At 34.4% G+C, this 20,465-nt stretch overlaps 1 protein-coding gene across 1 annotated transcript in view; it reads left to right on the top strand.

Moving 5' to 3' along the window:
- Positions 1-16,564, top strand: part of Ube3a (ubiquitin protein ligase E3A) — a 51,707-nt gene extending 35,143 nt beyond the window's left edge. Inside the window, exons 10-13 of the mRNA XM_072534553.1 lie at positions 4,044-4,217; positions 7,245-7,412; positions 10,753-10,908; positions 16,029-16,564. Of these exons, the coding sequence (XP_072390654.1) occupies positions 4,044-4,217; positions 7,245-7,412; positions 10,753-10,908; positions 16,029-16,367 (837 nt within the window). The 3' untranslated portion in view covers positions 16,368-16,564. The remainder of the gene's footprint in view (positions 1-4,043; positions 4,218-7,244; positions 7,413-10,752; positions 10,909-16,028) is intronic.
- The last annotated feature ends 3,901 nt before the right edge of the window (positions 16,565-20,465 follow it).

Raw genomic sequence — 20,465 nt, 5'->3', positions numbered from 1 at the left:
CGTGGTACAGGAGAAAACCATCCAAATAAAGTGAGGTTTAGACACGAAAAATACAATAAATGCGAATGTGGCGCCATACAGAACATAGAACATGTATTGACCTTTCCAACCTTTCCTAGTACCTGCAACCTCAACGACCTATAACTTAACAATCGAGAAGCATTGGACGTAGCCTACTACTGGGCTGAACATTTTGAAATACCCGACAACAAAAAGTGAGTATTCCATGTTTGAGAAATATTATAATTTCCAAAAGCATTTTGATATTTGTCATGCATTATATTTAAATATACTTAGCTCTACGAAAGCAACGAGGGACTAAACTACGCCTTAAACTCTTTTGCACGCCATATCGGTCAACACAGTAATTACAACAACTATTTTTGTAGTTCTAGTTTCCCTTCTGGCCTACTTTCTCCTTCACTCAGTGTTATTGAGTAGATACATTAGATGTATCTACTCTATCTACATCATTTTACTTAAACGTATAAAGCATTCAATAAACGTATAATGTAAATGTTTTGTCTGTTCAGTTTCTTTTACACACAAAAACTCCTAAATCTTCTCTAAATCTCCTATTTCAGTTAATGAAATGTTACGTGTCGATGTTACTGTAAACATATACCTTCAAAATAAAACCTGGATAATTTAAAATGTGGATGTTGAGCAGACTTTTAGAAATAACCATGGATAAGTTGCAATAAAGCTTATTGGAATTTAATGCTAATGTTGTTTCCTCAATTCATAGTCTCATATAGTTTCCTCAAAACAATGATTAATTTGAAGAAATTCTCAAACTGTTTTCTTGTGGCATGTTTAAGTTAAATATTGTATTTCTGTACCAATGGCCATATTTGCCGAGGTACTTTGCCTTACGAGAACGAGAAAGTAATTCATTGCCCCTGTAACAAAGATAAAGGATGTAACTGTTAACTGAGCTTATGCGTTAATACGGCTACGGGCCAACGCTTTGTTCTGCGGTTTGCACTATAATTGACATTCCATGTGTAAAACATGAAATGTTATAATTTTTAATGATTTCAGGTTTTCCCAATTTATTCTCTTGTGTGATGCATAGATGATAATAAAAATACAGCTCTACTTCGCTTTGATACATATGATATCAAGGTCATGGAAAAGCCTTAGAGTGTTGTAAAAAGGCTCCTATTTATATTAGACTGGAATTCCGAAAAAACTTCTCACTTATTCTTTTTCAATCTACCCACATAAGTGAGGTTACGTTTTTTAACTCATTGCCTAACTTTATTGAAAAAAAAAAATAGTTGTCAGCGGTAATAATTTGGTTAGTGTTAGTGCCCTCTATTGACCTAGATAGTCGGATAACACATTGAGCAGGCAGGAAAGTAGTAATCTCATAAACAATTACACAATCACAAAATGTGAATAGCTTTTGGGCGATTGGACACAAAATTATTGAAATTGTTAGAAATGGACGCTGTTCTATCAGTTTTATTTCGCTCTTTGCGATTCATGCAATTGTCAAATCTAAAACAACATAGGAGTATTTCATACCTTTTTCAAGACATCGTCATTCTAAATGACTAGAATAAATACTGAGAAATCACTAGAGTACAATAGACCATCATTTCTGTGTCTGATTGACCTAGTAAGACTCAAAGATGTAATCGATCTTCTGTATAATAGAGAAGTTCACTAAATATTATAAAAACTATTGAAAACATCTACCAAAACAACAAAATGGAAGTCAGAATAGATGGACAACTTATAGAACCTATAGAAATAGGCAGTGGAATAAGACAAGGGGATTCATTTAGCCCCATGCTCTTCAATTTAATCATGGATGAAATCATCAAAAGCGTTAACAAAGGAAGAGGATACAGAATGGGAAACAAAGAAATAAAAATACTCCGTTACGCAGACGACGCAATATTGATAGCCCAAGATGAAGACAGTCTTGTCTTTTTCTTGGGCTTCTTCTTAGATGAAGAATACTGGTCCACGGATTTACCATAAGAGCAAAAGCATTTAATATGACAATCGCATCTCAGAAAACTAAAACAATAGTCGTCAGCAAAGAACCAACCAGATGTAAAATAGAAATTGATGACATCAGTACTGAACAAGTAACGGAATGAGATGAAGTCAAGAATTTATAAAGCCCGTGTCAGACCAATAATGACATATGACTCAAAAACAAGACGTGACACAGCCACAACGCAAAGACTACTGGAAACGGCAGAGATGAGAGTATTGAGAAGAATTACAGGAAATACGCAGAAGTGAAGACATTAGAAGAAAATGTAACGTGCAGTGTATAAATGAATGGACACAAAATAGAAAAAAAGAATGCAATAACCACATAAGTAGAATGGAGGAGACCCGTGTCGTCAAAATAGCATGAGATAAGTCACCAATCGACAGAAGTATCGGACGACCGCGTAAAAGATGGAGTGACAACCTTCCATAGAGGTATTAATCCGCCAATGAACAAGCAGAATTGCTTATAAAGATGAAGAAGAAGTCATTCTAAATATTGGGCGACCCAAAACATCTTTAATAAATAGTTAAAGCATATCCTCACGAGACGATTTTATAATTGGAGTATGGAGGAGGATTAATCCCGTTATCAATCAACAAATTCCAAATATCTGACTTGAAAGGCTTATTTCCCATAGTTCTGCTTAACGCTGTTAGACCTGGCAATCCTCTGAAAATATTATGTCTTCTGGTCCCCTGGTTTCTCGTCCCCTGCCACTGAAAGTCACTTTTTGCTTTGAAAAGGTTCACATGATTCACTTCTGGGAGTAAAGAGTCAGTTCTGAATTGTGGTGGTTCATACGAGGGTTCATCTAACTCCAAAAGTTCAGGATCTGAATTCGATTCTTCAACGCTAAAACATTCATTCTGCTGAATTACATAGTCGGGATCTTCGTCTGAGTCATCTATAACATCTATATTCTCCTCACCAGTCTCTCGATCTGGATAAATCTTCATCTTTAGGACGAAGCAAGGCTTGTATTCTGTTAGCAAAATCTGGGACAGCCCGATTTACTGGTTTAATACAATGCCGCTGTGTCCTGCCCATACTCCCATACAAAAATTCAAATTATTCGAATAATTTTGTTTACGATAAACAAAATATAAAATACCTTGTACCAATACACAATCCGTATCAAGTAAAAACACCGTAATCACCGTTTAAATACAAACAGGGATTTAACGTAACGGGATTTAATTAAGCATCAGATTTAAGTAATCTTTTTAATTACGTGACACACATTTGCCAAAATATATTATTTGTTTACGACATTGAAAATATCGGTGTAACTGGAACGCGCTCTGACCTAGTGAAATTTGCAATGTAATCAAAAGCTTATTAAATAATGTGTACAAATTAAACAAGTAAAAACAATAATATATCAACAAGCGCACGTGAGGTAAATAGCTGGAAATCACAGGATTATTGGTATTATTATCAATATTGTTAAGAATGAAGAATCAAGAGAACGGTCTAAGTTAGTCAAAGTCAACTGAGTACTATCTAGTATTGTACTTAGATAACTAATAAACTAAATTATGAGTATCTAGTGTGTTTTAAATAAATCTACCATACAAGACGATAAGTGAAGCATTATTTATTACACCGCAATCCGAAATACCTGCCCTACTGTACCTGAACGTTTACAAAACGACCGTTACTAGAATGCAAACATCGAGAGTGATGACAATACTGTAGGTAGGATTAAGCTTATTATAGACTGCTCAAAAGGTATTTAAACGGATGTGCGCGTAAGCTTTACACTGTTGCCGCCATTAGCAGATATTCGGGGGCTTTGGTTGGCGAGGTTTAACATAATTTCTTAATTCAAAAAATTTTTTTGAAAACGATTTCTGCACTGGAAATGGAAACGCCAAAACAAAATGTAAAACGCAATTTTCATTACAATCAATTCTGGTTTAATCCCATATAAACGCAATAATTAACATTCATTTGAAGTTTTGGTACATTGGACAATTTTATGATATTAAAAATTTCTGTTTTTTAAGTTATTTATTTTTAGGTTTGGTTTAATCCTACTAGTTTCGAAAGTGATGCTCAATTCACGTTAATAGGTATAGTGCTAGGATTGGCGATATATAATAACGTCATTTTAGCAGTAAATTTTCCTATGGTGCTATATAGGAAGTTAATGGGAAAGAGGGGTAGCTTTGAGGACCTGCAAGATTGGAACCCTGTAAGTACTTTAACACTTTATTACAATAATATTTTATGTTTATGAAATAAACGACATTTGAAATAAAGGGAGAAATTTTCTCTCGTCGACTTTGGTTATCGATTTCAAACAAATATCACATTTAATCCTTATTTGGAGTGGTTCGATAATCTTCGATACCAGTCATCATAGAAATTTAGGGAGTATTGCTTCATAAAAACCAAATCCTTCTTTTCTCATTAATTTTGACGTCATACAGGTTTTTTAGGATGTCGCGAATCATTGCATGACATTTTTGTTAAATCTGACAGGTGCCAGAATAGTAATCAGCCAAAAATGAAAAGTTTATTTCTTCTAACACTTATATTGCAATTTGTAATAAAAACAAATCAATTATGTTTATTGTATCTATAAAAAGTTATGTTCTCAAATGGTTGATAATTAAACAAATATAAGCAACTTCCCTCTATTCATTTTTAAATGGGCTATTCTGTAAACTATAAATTTACAACTTAGTTCCGTAAGCAAACCATAGATGGCAAAGATATATAAAACCAGTGTTAAATATATAAATAATTAATTTAATAAGCAGCTAATTTAGTACAAAATTGAAACTATATTTTTCAAAACAATAATTGAGTCAAAAATGGTTGTATGTACTTAAGCGCCATCTATTGTGAAATGAACAAAACAGTATATAGTTTAAAAATTTCTAAATTCTATATATAATAATCACGGATGTACTTTTTTTCTACAACTTCCAGCGTTAGAGAGAATTCGATAAACTATGACGCGCTGAAAGAAGGGTTTGGTTTGAATTAAATACTGGGACTTCTACTCAGGTCAATTCACAACCTTTAACCCCGTTTGCGAAATTTACCAAATTGTTATATTTATTTATTTAGCGTATGGCACTTCAACACATTTATGAGATTACAGTAAACAAGTTAAATTTAAAGTTGACTCTCTTAATAATATCTAATTTACAGGCAAACACGAGATTGATTATGTAGTTAATCGACTCATGCGTCGCAAACAGGAAATATTGGGGACTGCCCTCATAGGCCCACTGGTGGCACTCTTCTGTTATATGCTTCATGGATTAAACCTCACCGCAACTGCATGAGGGGTGGGTAGCTTACCACACATGTGCAACATATACGCACATAGACCGTGTTGAGTTCTGATGCGGTTAAGTGTAAGTTTTACGTGGTAGGTCAAATCCAAGAGGTCTCTCTGTGATGTAAGGGATAATTGTATTTGGTTGAGCTTCCGACTATTTATGGGTCCATTCGGTGATCATGTTAAACCCGATGGCTGCGGTCTTTTCTGCGGTTTCTATAGGAGATTTGCTGGAGCGCAGTGAACTTTTGGTTGCATCTTCTATATATTTATGGATCGGCAGCGCCGTGTTGTTAAGGATCTTCTTATATTCTTTGGTCAGAAGGTTGAGTCGGCGAAGGTGTGGTAGTGGAATTCGCTCAGCACTGGTAGCCAGTGGGTTGGTGTGGATTTGATTACTTCAGCGATCATTCTCATGGTGCTATTTAGCTGGACATCAATATTTTGAACGTGAGCACTGTTGATCCATATTGGTGCTCAAAATTCAGCTTCAGAATAAACAAGAACTCAGCCTCAATATCTGGATGTGTATGCCAATGCTCCCCATGTTCTTTAAAGCCTAACGTTATGTCCTAAGTCACGCCTAGGTATTTTGTGTTTATTGTGGTTGAGTCGTGTATTATCAAAGTGAACGTTAAGTGTTATTAAAGTCTATGTGGAAGCAGGTTACTTTGGTTTTAGAGGCGTTGGGTCGATTTTTGAAAGTAACTTCCGCCAGATCTCTAAAGACAAAGAAAAAGCAGTGGTTCGAGTACCGAGCATTGTGGCAGACCATTTTTGAGTTTTCTACTGGTGTATATTTCTGATCCCATAATTACTTAAAACACTCTGTCAGTGAGCATATTTTCTATTAATCTGCCGGTGAATTTGCAAGGAATAGTTCGTAAGAGTTTATAAATCATCAATGTGTGATCAACTGGCTTGCCCGGTTTTAGTATTGCTGTAATTTTGAATGTTTAAATTCCCGTTTGCGGTTCTGAATTATGTTTGTGAAGAAATATTCTAGCCAGGTTTTTGTGTGTTTTCCGCAATTGAGTATGAATTCGGGCTGGATGCCGTCGAAACCCTTTTCCGAAAGAAACTTCTTTAAGAGCGGTCTCTATTTCTTCACTTGTGAAAGGGCGAGAATCTTCAGTCTCGAGCGATTCCGATTTCAAGGTTTTTAAACGTTTACATCTCTTGTGTGCATTTTCTCTGGTTTTACCATTTCCAAGTTTCCTTATGAGGGTCCAAGCTTTCTGACTGCAATTTTTGAAAGTTAAGATTTTCTACTGTCTCAGTCCGTTTCTGCTGTCGTGCTACGTTCAGACTGAATAAATTGATCTGCGATCTCTTGGTCTGCAGTTTCAAGAAAATTGTGGTATAATATATCACTATTTTGACATCATTCCGGGATCTATTATTTTCGATAACCTGTGGACATGCTCTTCTTAGCTGTATTTATCACAGCTCCGAAAAAAGCATAGTTCTTAGTGAAAAATCTGGGAGAAAACCTATTGTGGCTACCAGAGGGGTGTTGTTACAGTCGCTCGATACAAAACGTAGTTCAGGGTTGTACTGTACAACCTGTTCCATGCTGCTGATTTAAATGTGCCTTTGTCCCCTAGCGTCAAAAATGAGATATAAAGCCCTATCTTCAGTCGATTGTACTAAGGCATCGCCATTTATGTTGTTCTTACTGTATTTTCACTGCATAACTATTTAAGTCGCCTACATACGTCGCTGGATGGGGTTAAGTTTCTATAACGTGAATTGGGCATTGCGTACCTTGAGGTTTATAGATGTTAGTGATAGTGATACTGCCGATTTTTCTAACAACGATTTGTATGCCGTTCTCAGACCAAATTGGTTTAAATAAGCATTATAGTAATTTATTTCAAGTGTTCCTGTCTCCTCTCTACTATTCATTTTTTTTTCTTATTTTAGGTAGTATATAATAGTTTAAAACAACTCTTGGAGTATGACGAACCGAACGTCGAAGAAGTATTTATGCAAACATTTAGTATAAGTTACCAAGATGTCTTTGGTTGTACAATTAATTATGATCTAAAAGAAAACGGAGAAAAAATTAGTGTTACACAAGAAAATAAATACGTAAGTAAATATTGAACGAACGTTCAATGGATGGATTTGGAAACGATTTTAATTAAATTTCTTTAGATTAGATCAAATGATAAGTATGCGTTCTATCCAAAATAAATATTCTTCTGATGCAACTACTAAATTTCGTAAAAATAGATATCAATACGTATATCCCGTTTTTCTTTTCTGTTGCAAAGATTTTAATATCTTTTATTTACACTATTTTATTTTATTTTATGTGTATAATTTATTACAGTCTTCTATTTATTTATTTATCGTTTGGCATACAATAAGAACACATAATTAAAAATTAATATAAAACGTTACATGAAGTATTACAAACGAACATCTAATGTATTATTAATATAATGTAAAACATTTTCGGTCGCATTCAAGAACCGCCTTTGGGGACAGTCTTCAACAATGTGAAGGACGGTCTGTCGTTGCGCACCACAGTCACACTCAGGAGTAAGAGCTTTTCCCCATCTATATAAGCTGTCATCACATCTACCGCTACTTGTTCTTATTCTGTTTAGCGTTGTCCATGTACTCCGGGTCAGTTCAAAGCCTGGCGGTTTCTGTTCGATACAGGCCATTTGCTGTGCTTCCTGTGGTGAGTCGCCCTCCCATTGTCTTTTCCAGGCGTTGGTTGGTGAGGTTGAAATGTTCCTGATGTAAGCAGTTGGCTCTTAGCAATGGATGATATCTGGAGCGCAGTCTGTTTATTTCGATAACAAGCTTTTTATGGTGGATGGGTAGCTGATGCTTAAAGTCGATTTTTTCATATTCTCTGAGAAGAGAATGACTTCTTCGCAGTTTCGGCGGTGCAATGTGACTCAGAATGGGAAGCTAATAGTTCGGTGTGGGTCTAATTGTACCTGTGATCATTCGCATTGTCTGGTTTAATTGGGTGTCAATAATCTTCGTGTGTTTGCTATTGAGCCATACCGGGGAAGCATTTTCAGACACCGTGTATGCAAGTCCTAGAGCGGATGATCTGAGTACGGAGGCTGAGGACCCCCACATGTAGTGCCACATAGCTTTTGGTCGATATTATTTCTCGGATTCAGTTTTGCCGTCGTTCTTTGTAGGTGTTCTTTATAACTTAATGTTCTGTCCAGAGTCAGTCCAAGATATTTTGGTGTTGAGTTATGAGTGAGCAGTCTGTTTTCAAAGTTAACGGAGAGTTTTTTGTTGGCCTGTGCATTATTCAGATGTAAACAGCACACTTTGGTTTTCGTTGCATTGGGCTGTAGCCTCCATTTGCGTGGAAGTATTCTCATTACACTCTTCTAATTCCTTTACACTAAAACATAATTAATTTATATAATACATATTTATTAAAACTTTATGTTTCCCGATTTAACAATCCGCTCCTATTATCTAACTCTTACAATCAAAATTTCCCTATTTATATGGTTTGTTCCGTTATCAAGAACCTTCTATGGAACTCCAGGCAATGGTTCTCGTTCGACCAGTTTCTCGGCCCCTGTCGAATAGTCTGGAAGGCGGAAGGAGTCTCGCAATTAGAACATTCGAATTGTTTCATATAAGTTATTAGACTGCTCGTGACGTCAGACGATCGGTAGCATACCGATCAGTGGCAGATCAATGCTATCGTAACACTTTTTAAGAATTGGTTATGTATATTTCTGCTACTGTGACGCTCTAAATATTATCGGCATATGGACAAGTCTTTTTAATAGTCCTTCTTTTTCTGATGCTTATCATATGTGGTATCGATACACAGTGGAATTTACCCATATTATACCATAACCACGCTAAGCTAACTATTATGGAGTGGTGTTAAAAGACCTCATATTTAAAGAATATAATCCCTATGAATCTGAAGGGTAAAATGGGTTCAGAGCCCGTAGATCCACAATACACAACGTTTTTAACATAGCACAAGTAATAGAAAAAGGCTTTCAAGAGCACAATTACATTTACTAATGGTGGAATTAACGAAATAACGAAAGTGTATGGCACAGTACACATTAATACGCTATGGAGATTTTAGAGGAAGCTAATATAAATATTACTGTCGTTGATACTCTGAACGGACTGTATAAAAGCTGTCTTTAAAATTGAATTTGGAAATGAAATAGCGGAAGGCTTCCTAGTCACTAAAGAACTCAAGTTCAACCAACTACGCAGATGATCAAATTGTTATCGCTCAGGACAAGAATGATTTAGAATATGTCAGGAAACCTGTGGAAGAATATAAAAAGTGGAGTCTGGAGGTCAACATGAAAAAACATAGTACCTATTTATAGGAAGGGAACAAGCTACGGAAAAACTGAACCTGGACCAGGAAAATTGAAAGTTGAAGAGCTTGTCATTGGTTAGAAATTAATTTCTAACCAATGACAAGCGTCGACGTCAGGACACACTCATCGATAGGTGTAAACTCGAGCTTAGCTTGATTTTGAATGTAGTATAGTGTAGAACGAAATCAAAGAAATATCAAAGATCGGATAGTAAAATGAAGACAAGTGATAGGGGCCTTGAATTCGGTTTCGTGACAAAAAAATATAAGAAAAAATACAAAGTGGCGAATCTAGAATACAATATCAAAACCCGTGTTAACATATAGGGCAGAAGTATGCCAATTAACCAAACAATATAAAGCCAAACTATTAAGTACTGAGGTATACTTTTGGATGAGAGCCGCAAGAAGATCTCGTTTAGAACATATAACAAATTACGATATTAAGACACAAATGGGAGTACAAAGAATGTAGTAGATGTCATAGGAAAACAGTAACTTGGTACGAACACGTCAAACGAATGGAAGAAAGCAGAATCCGAAAAAAATATTAGACTGGACCTCCACAGAGCAACGGAAACAAGGAAGCTCGGCAACATGGATGAAGGGCACCGCCAAGGCGACACCTGAAAGAAATTTTAGAAACTAAGACTGCCAAAATGGAAAGGATGACGATTAGGAACGGAAAGGCATATTACGCTATGAAAACCGTTTTAAAATATATCTTGGTTTGCGTGCATGCAATAAATAGGCTTATATATATATATATATATATATATATATATATATATATATATATATATATATATATATATATATATATATATATATATATATTATTTTTTTATTGCATAGTATGTTTTTTTCTTGTTTTATTAACTCTATTATTAACTCTTTTATTAATTCTTAATTGGTGTTCCTTTTGTATTTTCATGTAGTATCATTTTTATTTTTTCATATTCCATTAGTTGAATTCTAAAAAATTACACAAAAATTATAAATATAAATGTATATAATTAATATATACTTTAACACCTTAAATATACACTTTAAAAATATTTGAATGTCAAATTTTATTTTTAGGAATTTGTGGATTTATATGCAAATTTTTTGTTAAACAAATCAGTAGAAAAACAATTTTCAGCCTTTTATAAAGGATTTCAAATGGTGGTGGATGAATCGCCCCTTGAATTACTATTCCGTCCAGAAGAAATTGAATTGTTGATTTGTGGTAGTAAGGTAATTATATTGTTTTAGTTTATAATTGATTGAAATCGACGTATCACTTCTTAGCTCTGGTTTTAGTGGCATATTTTCTAAGAAGCCAGTAGTGTTAAATGTTGAAACATACTATGAATGTATTTGTATACTTGCGGTTAAGAAATAAACGTTTTCCTTTGAGCTTGTGATTCCTTCTACTAGCTTGTGCGAGAGGTTTTATGTTATCAAAATTAACTCCTAGAGTAATACACTTATCGTTCCATTTTACAAAAAGTATTTCTTCATTTACATCAAATCGAAAATCTTATGATGATCCACGAGCTTCTTTACCAAGAGTTTTTGTATCTTGTATAGGACACTTCGCTAATCTATTTTCCCGCTAGGTTCCTGTTGCTCACATTTTTGTAAATTAAATAATAAATCTCTGCTGGTAAATAAATTATTAAAAAATACGCAGTGGCTTGCAGATACAGAAATGCAATCTAATATATCAAGTACTACTCTTGATCCTAAGGTCAAATATTCGCGATTGTTTTGCCAGTATAAAAGTCAAAATTATAACAGTATCCGCTACTTCCACAAAAATTCTAAAATTTGTAGCCGAATTGAATAAGCTCTCCTTGTATAAATTGCTTCAAGCTTGAGTTATATTCATATTATTTCACAATTATTTCAATTACTTTATTTTTATATTTATTATCCAACCTAATATTCGTTAAAATATTAGCTACTGCGGGATAATTTCTCCTAAATCTGATAAAATATAAAACTTTTTCTACCAATCGTAAAAACAAATGTAAAATTAAAAAAATACAACGACTTATGCACAGATTCACATTAAACTCAATACTGAAATGCTGCATGTTTTGATAACGTTAAGTACCAATGTCCTATTTATAGATCAGTAAAATAAAACTTATAATGACGATTCAACAATTTATATTTCCGGGATTTATTCATGAATATAGTTTATAATAAACATTACTCAACAAGAATCATCCAGTAAACGATAACAAAGAGCCCGATTTGTCTGAAGTTTATAATCTTTTTATTGAAAAAATATTGAAAATATAATACAACAAAGAGTATAATTCAGTTACTACAGCCACGAAAACATGGGAAACCTTACATGGTAATTTTTTCTTTAAATTTAAACAAATTTTAAAGGTTGAAAAAGAAAATACAGTTTTCAGGGATCTATAAATAGGACGCTGGCCTACAATGAATTAAATCTTCTTCAACTCGTGAACGGCATCAGAATTGTTTTGGCTGGATTGATTTTAATTTAATAATATTATGAATCAAAAAACAAAATCCTATTCTAAGTACTCCCCTTGTCAATCTCTAAACTGCTCCAGTTCTGTAAGTAAACTGCTGCACTGCTGAAAGGACTTGGATAACTGTTTTTGTGAAATGTTGTTTAGCTACTACAACGATTTTTCCTTTTAAATCGATTCAAGTATTAAATCAAAAATCTAAATTATATATAAGTTTGACAAATAATAAGAGTCCGCAGTGATTGTTTTATGGGCAGGAGGTGTCGCCAGAGGAGTCATTCTCACAGACACACCCATGGGCTACCAACTAAAGTCCAACCCATCATCCGGACTACTCATGCGGTAGGTTCTCTCTAGACCGATGCATTACATGAATAGCCCGTCTTATCTCTCTCCGCATCTTTCACTTTTTCTCTCTCTTCTTTGCTGTAGATTTCTCTCTAATATTCACTTCTTTCTGACAATTCGAGTTACTGCCTGGAGTAATGCCTTATATTCAGTATTTCCCCTTATTGCTACCTGCAATATGGTATTTGCACTTATCCTACCTACATTCCTGTGTAATTCGTTTCTGTCCTTATGAAACCGTCTGTACTCGAACACACAATGCTCGTCCGTGTCAGCCACTCCATAGTCTGTACAGTTTCCATCTACCTTCTTCCTGTCACTCCGTTATGCTGCAATTCTTAGCTACTATTTTCTCCTGCTCATCTATCCGTAAGTTTTCGCCCTTTCCTTCACCATCAGGTGGATGGGTAACACACCCGCGATAACTTGTATGCTACCGTTAATGTTGTTCTATATGCACGTGCTACCCTTAGTAGTGCTTTTCTTTGGGGTTTCTCTAGAATTCTCCTATATTTTTTTATGTTAAGCACTGGTTACCATATCGGTGCAGCAAAGAGTACAGTAGAGTGGACTACTTCAATTAGAATTCTCCTTTTGACAGTCCCTGGTCCTCCCCCATTGGGCATAATCCTTGTCAGCACCGAAATTCTCTCCTCTGCTTTGCGAACTGCATATTTAAATTGCTCACGAAAAGTTCGCCTCGTACCTAGGACTATTCCCAAGTACTTCAGTTTTTTGCTAGGTAATATCCTTTCTCCCTCTAGGACAAAAACTATATGGTATCTGGCCCTCGGACCCTTGAGGATCATAGTTTCAATTTTCTCGGCCGATAGCATGATGTCCCATCCAGGGTGCTTCCCATCCACGTCTTCACTTTGTTGAGTGCTTCGTTCCCTCTCTGCATGATTGACTAGTTTTCATTGTGCTCCACCAGCACCACCAGGTAATCCGCATATGCTATTGCCTGTATATCAATGCACCGGTCGGCCTCCAAAATCTCGTTGTAGAGAACATTCCAAAGCAATATTCCTCTGCTAATAAGCTATGCGGCATTCCCTCGTAGTTCTCATAAAGTTACACTTCGCAATGTTGATGTATATACCTGAGAAGCAGTTCCGTACGGGCTAGGACTGGTTAATGCGCAACGTAGAATCAACTGTTAAGTTATCATATCATGTTGCAGCAGACAGTCCCCACTTCGTCATAGCTTCGGTCTCTGATTATGGAAATGATTAATTCACTTCATAGAATCTTTCTTGCTCACGTTTTGGAAATCTTTCGATGTCCAAAAACGCGAGCATGACCGTAACGGTGGCCTTCGTTTAAACTTCCTGAACCACTCAGAACAGCGTAATAGACTTAACATTCATAATCATATACTACAATGTTTAAAAAAAGAGGTTAGTCTTTGTATGTGGGTATATTTTATTTTATAAAAACCCTTAAAAGGGCAACATTACAAGCACGAACGTTTTCGGAACAACTGTTCCATCATCAGGTTAAAATACCTAAAATAAGTATAAACCATTTAATTACAGCAAACGTGGTTTAAAATTTTGACTAAGGTTAAAAAAAAAACAATAAAATGGTTATACTTACAGGTTACCATGCCTGAGCCACCAAAATATTTGGGTAAAAACCCTTTAAAATGAAATGTGTTACCAAGATTGTACATGATGTTGATAATATTATATGATGTTTAATATTTTAATTAGATTTTACTTCAGGTAACATACACCCATGCTTAAGTGAGTTCCAGTGTCCGGAGAGTAAACCTCTTCAAACGGACTACGGCTGGCAACTGATTGATAAAATACCCATGAACGGTGTCAAAAACAAAATGTCAATGAACCATGAAACAGTGTTAGTTAAACATTATATTACTACAGCCAAAAGATTAAAAAACTTTGATGATGTTAAAATGATAACAGCAATCCAGGTGTTGGGATTTAAAAATTTTTCTATAATTATTTAATATTGGATATAAAAGATGTAAATTACTGGTGTTGTTGAAGGTCATGTTTAAGAGGATGACGTATGCATTAGGCAGCTTATGTTACTCTTTATCGTATGGAGTGTGGTCTAAAAGGTGTAATTTGTGAAGAATTAGCTGAAATATATGGAAATGTCCTTTTATGTTGCTTACATCTAGGACAAGGAAAAATAAATAGTATATATTTGTAGCTAATGTAAGACTTCGTATGTAGATGAAATTGTTTAATACTGCTTGTATCGTAAAAATTTTTAATATAAGTGAGTCCAATAGATTGAGAAAAGGGATTGAAAATCTTCCGGCTGAAGGAATTAAAGTTATAATATATGTGATTAAATTTAAAAAATTTTTGGAAAGACTGAGATCCTCAGAGACTTGGCAGGAATAAAAGTAAATGGAATGACTAAAGAATAAAGGAGAGTGGGTTAAAGGGAAATGAATGAGTTAATCAACAAAATTAGAGATGATAGAGGTCCTTCATGCTTAAAGCATCTAGCACCCTGAACAAAATATATTTTGGTTATATTAAATTCGATACATAAAAGCCTGAAATTTTATTTGTGAGTATGGTGTACTAAGTTGTTGACTAAGAGAGGGGGGAGCAATGGTTGATTAAGGGTTTAGGTAAAGTGGGAGAAAGTGAATTCTGATGAATTGCTGGATTGTGTTTAAATGTTTACTGAGTTTAGAACTAATGAGTGGATGGTAGATATATGAAAAGACAGAGAACTAGCAAAAGAAAAAAGAATGGACAGGAATATGATGTAAACGTGAAGATTGTAAAATAATGAAATAGTGAGGTATAAAAGATATGATGTTAACAATAGGGGGCTGAAAAATTCTTTTGGAGGGTGTGTTGTGACAGTAGTGTAGAGAGAATGGTTGTTTTAAAAAGCAACAATTGTTGAGAAGGATTCAGGTGTTGACGTTTATAGGGGAAGGTCAGATAAAGAAGATGGGGTAAATTTGAGAAGTGTGGGTTATGAGAAGAGTTGTCGGTGTAAGGGTTGAAAGTCACGGTTGAAAGATACATGGCGATTAACGCAGTTGGGGCTTCTTTGCTTTTCCTTGACTATTTCCAAGTCTTCATATAGATCTAATTTTAGAAAAATTTTTTTTGGGGTATATTATGTAAAAATTTAAAAATTTAAATTTAAAATTTCTTGTAAGTTTTACTCTATTTACACAAGTCATATTTAAATTCATACGGTTAAATATCGAAAAATCGTCCGACACTCATAATGCGTTTTGCCGTAACAGCTATGACTTCTCGAAAACTAAGGCAAGTGGGTATCGAAAAATAAAGCAGAATGGGGCCAAACCGTGCTAAAAGATGTTTTATGTTAACCGTATTGCACGCCACAGACAGATAACAGTCCTCATATCTGTCCTTAAGACTATTGTTAAACCACTATAATGTATTGGTTTTAATTAATGTTGTTTTTATTTTTCTTGTAAAAATATCTTTTTTCGTCAAAATATAAAATTTTACAAAATATTAATTGTATGCTTATTTTCAGAATTTTGATTTCGATGAATTAGAAAATTCAACAGAATACGACGGAGGTTACACAAACGAATCACAAATTATCAAGGACTTTTGGTCGGTAGTGCACGCCCTTTCTTTAGAAGATAAAAGGAAACTTCTTCAGTTTACCACGGGCTCAGACCGAGTACCAATCGGTGGATTATCCAGACTGAAACTAGTCGTAGCAAAAAATGGACCAGACTCTGACCGGTTACCTACCGCCCACACCTGTTTTAATGTTTTGTTATTACCGGAATATTCGTCAAAAGAAAAGTTGAAGGATAGACTGGTCAAAGCAATAAATTACTCAAAGGGATTCGGCATGTTGTAAAAATGTGTTTTGTTTTGTGATTAAGTAGAGTATATTCAGATACTAACAAAACTTTAATTTTGTTTTTAATATAAAGATTGTGTACAGCGCCGTCATCATTTTCTGTTACTTATTAATTTTGTATGTGTAATTTTTGGACGATTTACATTATCAGGAACAATACAAATAAAAGGAAATATTGAACACTTAATTAAAAACCTACCTATTTTTTAATTATCCTTGTGGCCGCGTAATCCTCATAAAGAAGGCATCAATATCCTCCCTTTTTATGTCACACTGGCATGTTTCTCCTAGTTGAGGCTTAGCAAATAGTAAGAGAAGAGAAAAAGAAGTGTCTTTGATCTATGTATCAGCCACTAACAACTATATGTTGGAACTAGCAGTTATTTTGCGAATATAAAGCCAATTTACCGAAATTCTTTTATTTTTTTTTTATTTGTAAATATGAAATTAACAACATTTTTTATGATGTATCGAATTATTTTTGCGGCATAATTATATATTTTATATTGCTTACTATTTAATTAATTGTTTGATAATCAAAAACTGATGACAACTAAATATTTAAACATTTTTTTGCTTTTCCCCACGTTCCTTAAATTTGATCAGCCTGGCACAAAGAAGGCTTTGAAATCAAACTTACGAGTAGGTAGTGCTTTGTTCACAATAGTTGTCACACGTCGTTTGAGTATGAATAGACAACCGTCAGTTTTATTACGAGTAAAATATAATAATGGCACGTGGAAAACCTACTGATCCAAAAGTTCGAGAAATTATTATTCATCAGTACCATGACGGGAAAACAATGCTTGAAATTTCCAGTGAATTGACTGTAGCAACAACTACTGTGTTTAATATAGTTAAGAAATATGGTGAAACTGCGAGTATTGATGTTTGCGGCAAAAGCTCAAGCCGTCCAGAAGCTGTATCTCAAAGAAGTGTAAAGCATTTAATTAGAATACGTAAGTCGCGAAGAAGAAATACCCTACGAGAAGTGATTGCTAGAAGGAAGAGAGAAACTGAGATGAATGTTTCCAGAAAATTATGTCGCAAATATATCCACAAAAGCGATCTTAGTTTTTATGAGGTATGTTTGATAGGTTCTTCTTTGCGATTTAAATTTTCTATTTTTTTATTTATTCGAGTAGGCCAAAGAAAAACCATTGTTGATTAAAAAAAAAAAAAAGAATCATTACATTTAGGGTAAATTAAAACTTTCGTGAACCAAACATAACTGGGACAAAGTTATCTCTAGCGACGAAGGCAAATCAAACACAAATAATTGTGTGGAAGATTATCGAAAGCGTGTGATTCGAGAACAGAAGCATTCCATAAGGATTGTCCAAACTGTAAAGTTTCCACAGGGCATCATGGTGTGGGGTTGTATGTCGGCCAAAGGGTTGGGAAGTTCACATTTTATTGAGGCTATAGTAAATGCAGCCAAATATCAAGATATCCTTGAATATTCGTTTCTACAAAGTGCGTCAAAGTTATATCCATCCGGTGATTTTATCTTTCAGCAGGACGGAGCCTCATGCCATACGACTAAATCTACCAAAAAATGGATGGGATAACATGACATTAAAGTTTTGTTACATCCTTCTAGCAGCCCGGATCTTAATCCAATAGAGACACTTTGACACAAAATGAAATAACTGCGTACTTTGCCACAACTTCGTGTTAAATTACAAGAAATATGGGACAGTTTCACCACTGAATTCTGTGAAGGCCTAGTTGATACAATCCCTAATAGAGTTCAGGAAGTTATTGAAGATAAAGTAATTACTATTTAAATGGGAATAAGTCACAATTAAAGGTTAAAGTAAGTTTATTGACGTTTCAATTTCCACTTCGGAAATCGTCAAAATACAAACTAATGTTTGTATTTTGAGAATGATTTCCGAAGTGGAAATTGAAACGTCAATAAGCTTACTTTAACCGTTAATTGTGGCCTATTCCCATTTAAATAGTAATTACTTTAAAATGCCACAAGAATTTATTTATTATTTGGCATCGACGTCAACATTTTGGTTTTTTCCTCATTTATTTTAAAGCCCATATTTTGTGCGGTCGTGCGGCAAACATCTATAGTCAGAATCCAGAAATTTAGGCAGTAAATTCTTGGAAGTAATAGTGATGGTTCATTGCTATTGTAGGTCTTCCAATGGCGTACGAAAAATATCATAAGAAGTTACGACAAAGCTACTTGTATTAAATAAATATGTACCTATTTATAATTATGTTAATTTTAATATGATTATTGTTGACATTTGGGTTATTATATATATATATTAATATAATATACATGGTGTTTGGTAAGGAATGGCTATAACTTAATCTTAGATTCCTGAGATTAAAATGGGCCGATTTAAACTAACTTACTTTAGTACGAAAGTTGATAATAACCAAAATAAAGGGGGTCAAAGTTAAACTTTTATTTTTAAATATTTCGTGATAGGCATGGGATAACAACACGAAATTTGGTAAGCTGGAGTTTTTTGGGACGAGAAATAAAAATTCGCCACTAAAAATGATGAAGGACGTCACATACATCTTTCAGTGCTCGTTTAATACGTTCAATTTTTTTTATCTCCCACTCGACATACTTTTAGAATCAAAACTTTTATTCTCTTAATATTTTTACATAGAAAAGATATACTACATCGCTGTACAACCCATTACTTTTTATTATTGTTTTATATTAGGTATTCAGTTGTTTTGCTATCGAAGTAAACAGTGGTGTGATGACGATGAGTAGAATACTATTTTGCTGACGTCACGTTGCCCAGCAACCGTCGATTCTATTCGTCGTTGCTACGCAACGTGACGTCAGCAAAATAGTATTCTACTAGTCGTGGACCCACCGCAGGACATGACTCACATATCGATTAGATTATGTAAGCAGTGAACACTTATTTTACTGTTGTGAGTAATATGGAAAGTGAAAGCAGTAAAAGTAAACGACGTCCAAATTTTTCGATGGGAGAAAAAACTATTATATTCAATGTGTATTGTGGACTCCGTGAAAGGAATAAAAGTATGTCGGTCAACGATGTAGTTACCCTGTGTAGTGATTTGACTAAAGTTTCGACGAGAAGTGTATACAGAATTGTAAAAGATTTTTAACAGAGTGAATAGCAAATTGAATGATGAACCTGTTGAAACCATTGAAACCAGAGGTAGAAAACGCATTCAGCTTGAAGATCATACCAAATATGCTATTCGGAGGAAATTCCATGCTTTCTTTTTTCGGAACGAAATCCCAACCTTAAAGAAAGTTGAAGTTGAAAAAAGTTTTTTTGTGATAAGAAGTATACACTTCAAAGTTAAATATAAGTCTCATATCATATTATATTAAGAATAATTTTTAAAAGTCACTGCAACAGTGTGAACGATATGCTACTGAATGCTAAGCTAGGAAGTCAATGAGCAATTTATCTCTCTCTATATTATGACAACGTTGATCTACTATTCCTTTCTACCGGTCCTAGAATGCGATGTTGCATGTATGACTTTTACAAAGAATATTATCGCACTTTAGATGTTTTCTATATATAAGTATTGTATATAAATATAATATTATACATAAATATTGATATTACTAAATACATTTTATTATATACCTTAACAAATACAAAACGATCATTAATATGCTAATTTTGCTGCATGTCAATGACTAAATGATAAATTGCTAGAATATCTATCATTACAAACTGGCAACGATGTTGTTGGTTTATCGCATTCACAGTTCGGAGAATTTAGTGCCTACAAATTTGATTCTCAAGTATAGTGTAGTGCATGCGATCAAATCAAAATCGTCAGTGTCAGCCATATTTGCGTTGACTTATTAAAGATTGCTCATATTTAGTTCATAGACTTCACTCACTACTCACACCAAATTATGGTAAAGTTTCGTCACGCAAATCTTTATTGTTTCCTTTTAGCGGCATTGGATAAATAAATCGTAACAACCAAACAGTGATGAATGCAAATCTATCTGAACAGCTGATAACAATAAGGATAACTACTTAGCAGTAAACACCTTACAGCCGAACTTCTGACGGCTTCTTGCGTATGTTACCATGTATTTAGTATCGA

This window comes from Diabrotica undecimpunctata, chromosome 6 (assembly GCF_040954645.1).
Source record: "Diabrotica undecimpunctata isolate CICGRU chromosome 6, icDiaUnde3, whole genome shotgun sequence".
Taxonomy (NCBI): domain Eukaryota; kingdom Metazoa; phylum Arthropoda; class Insecta; order Coleoptera; family Chrysomelidae; genus Diabrotica; species Diabrotica undecimpunctata.
This window is presented reverse-complemented; position numbering and strand designations above follow the sequence as displayed.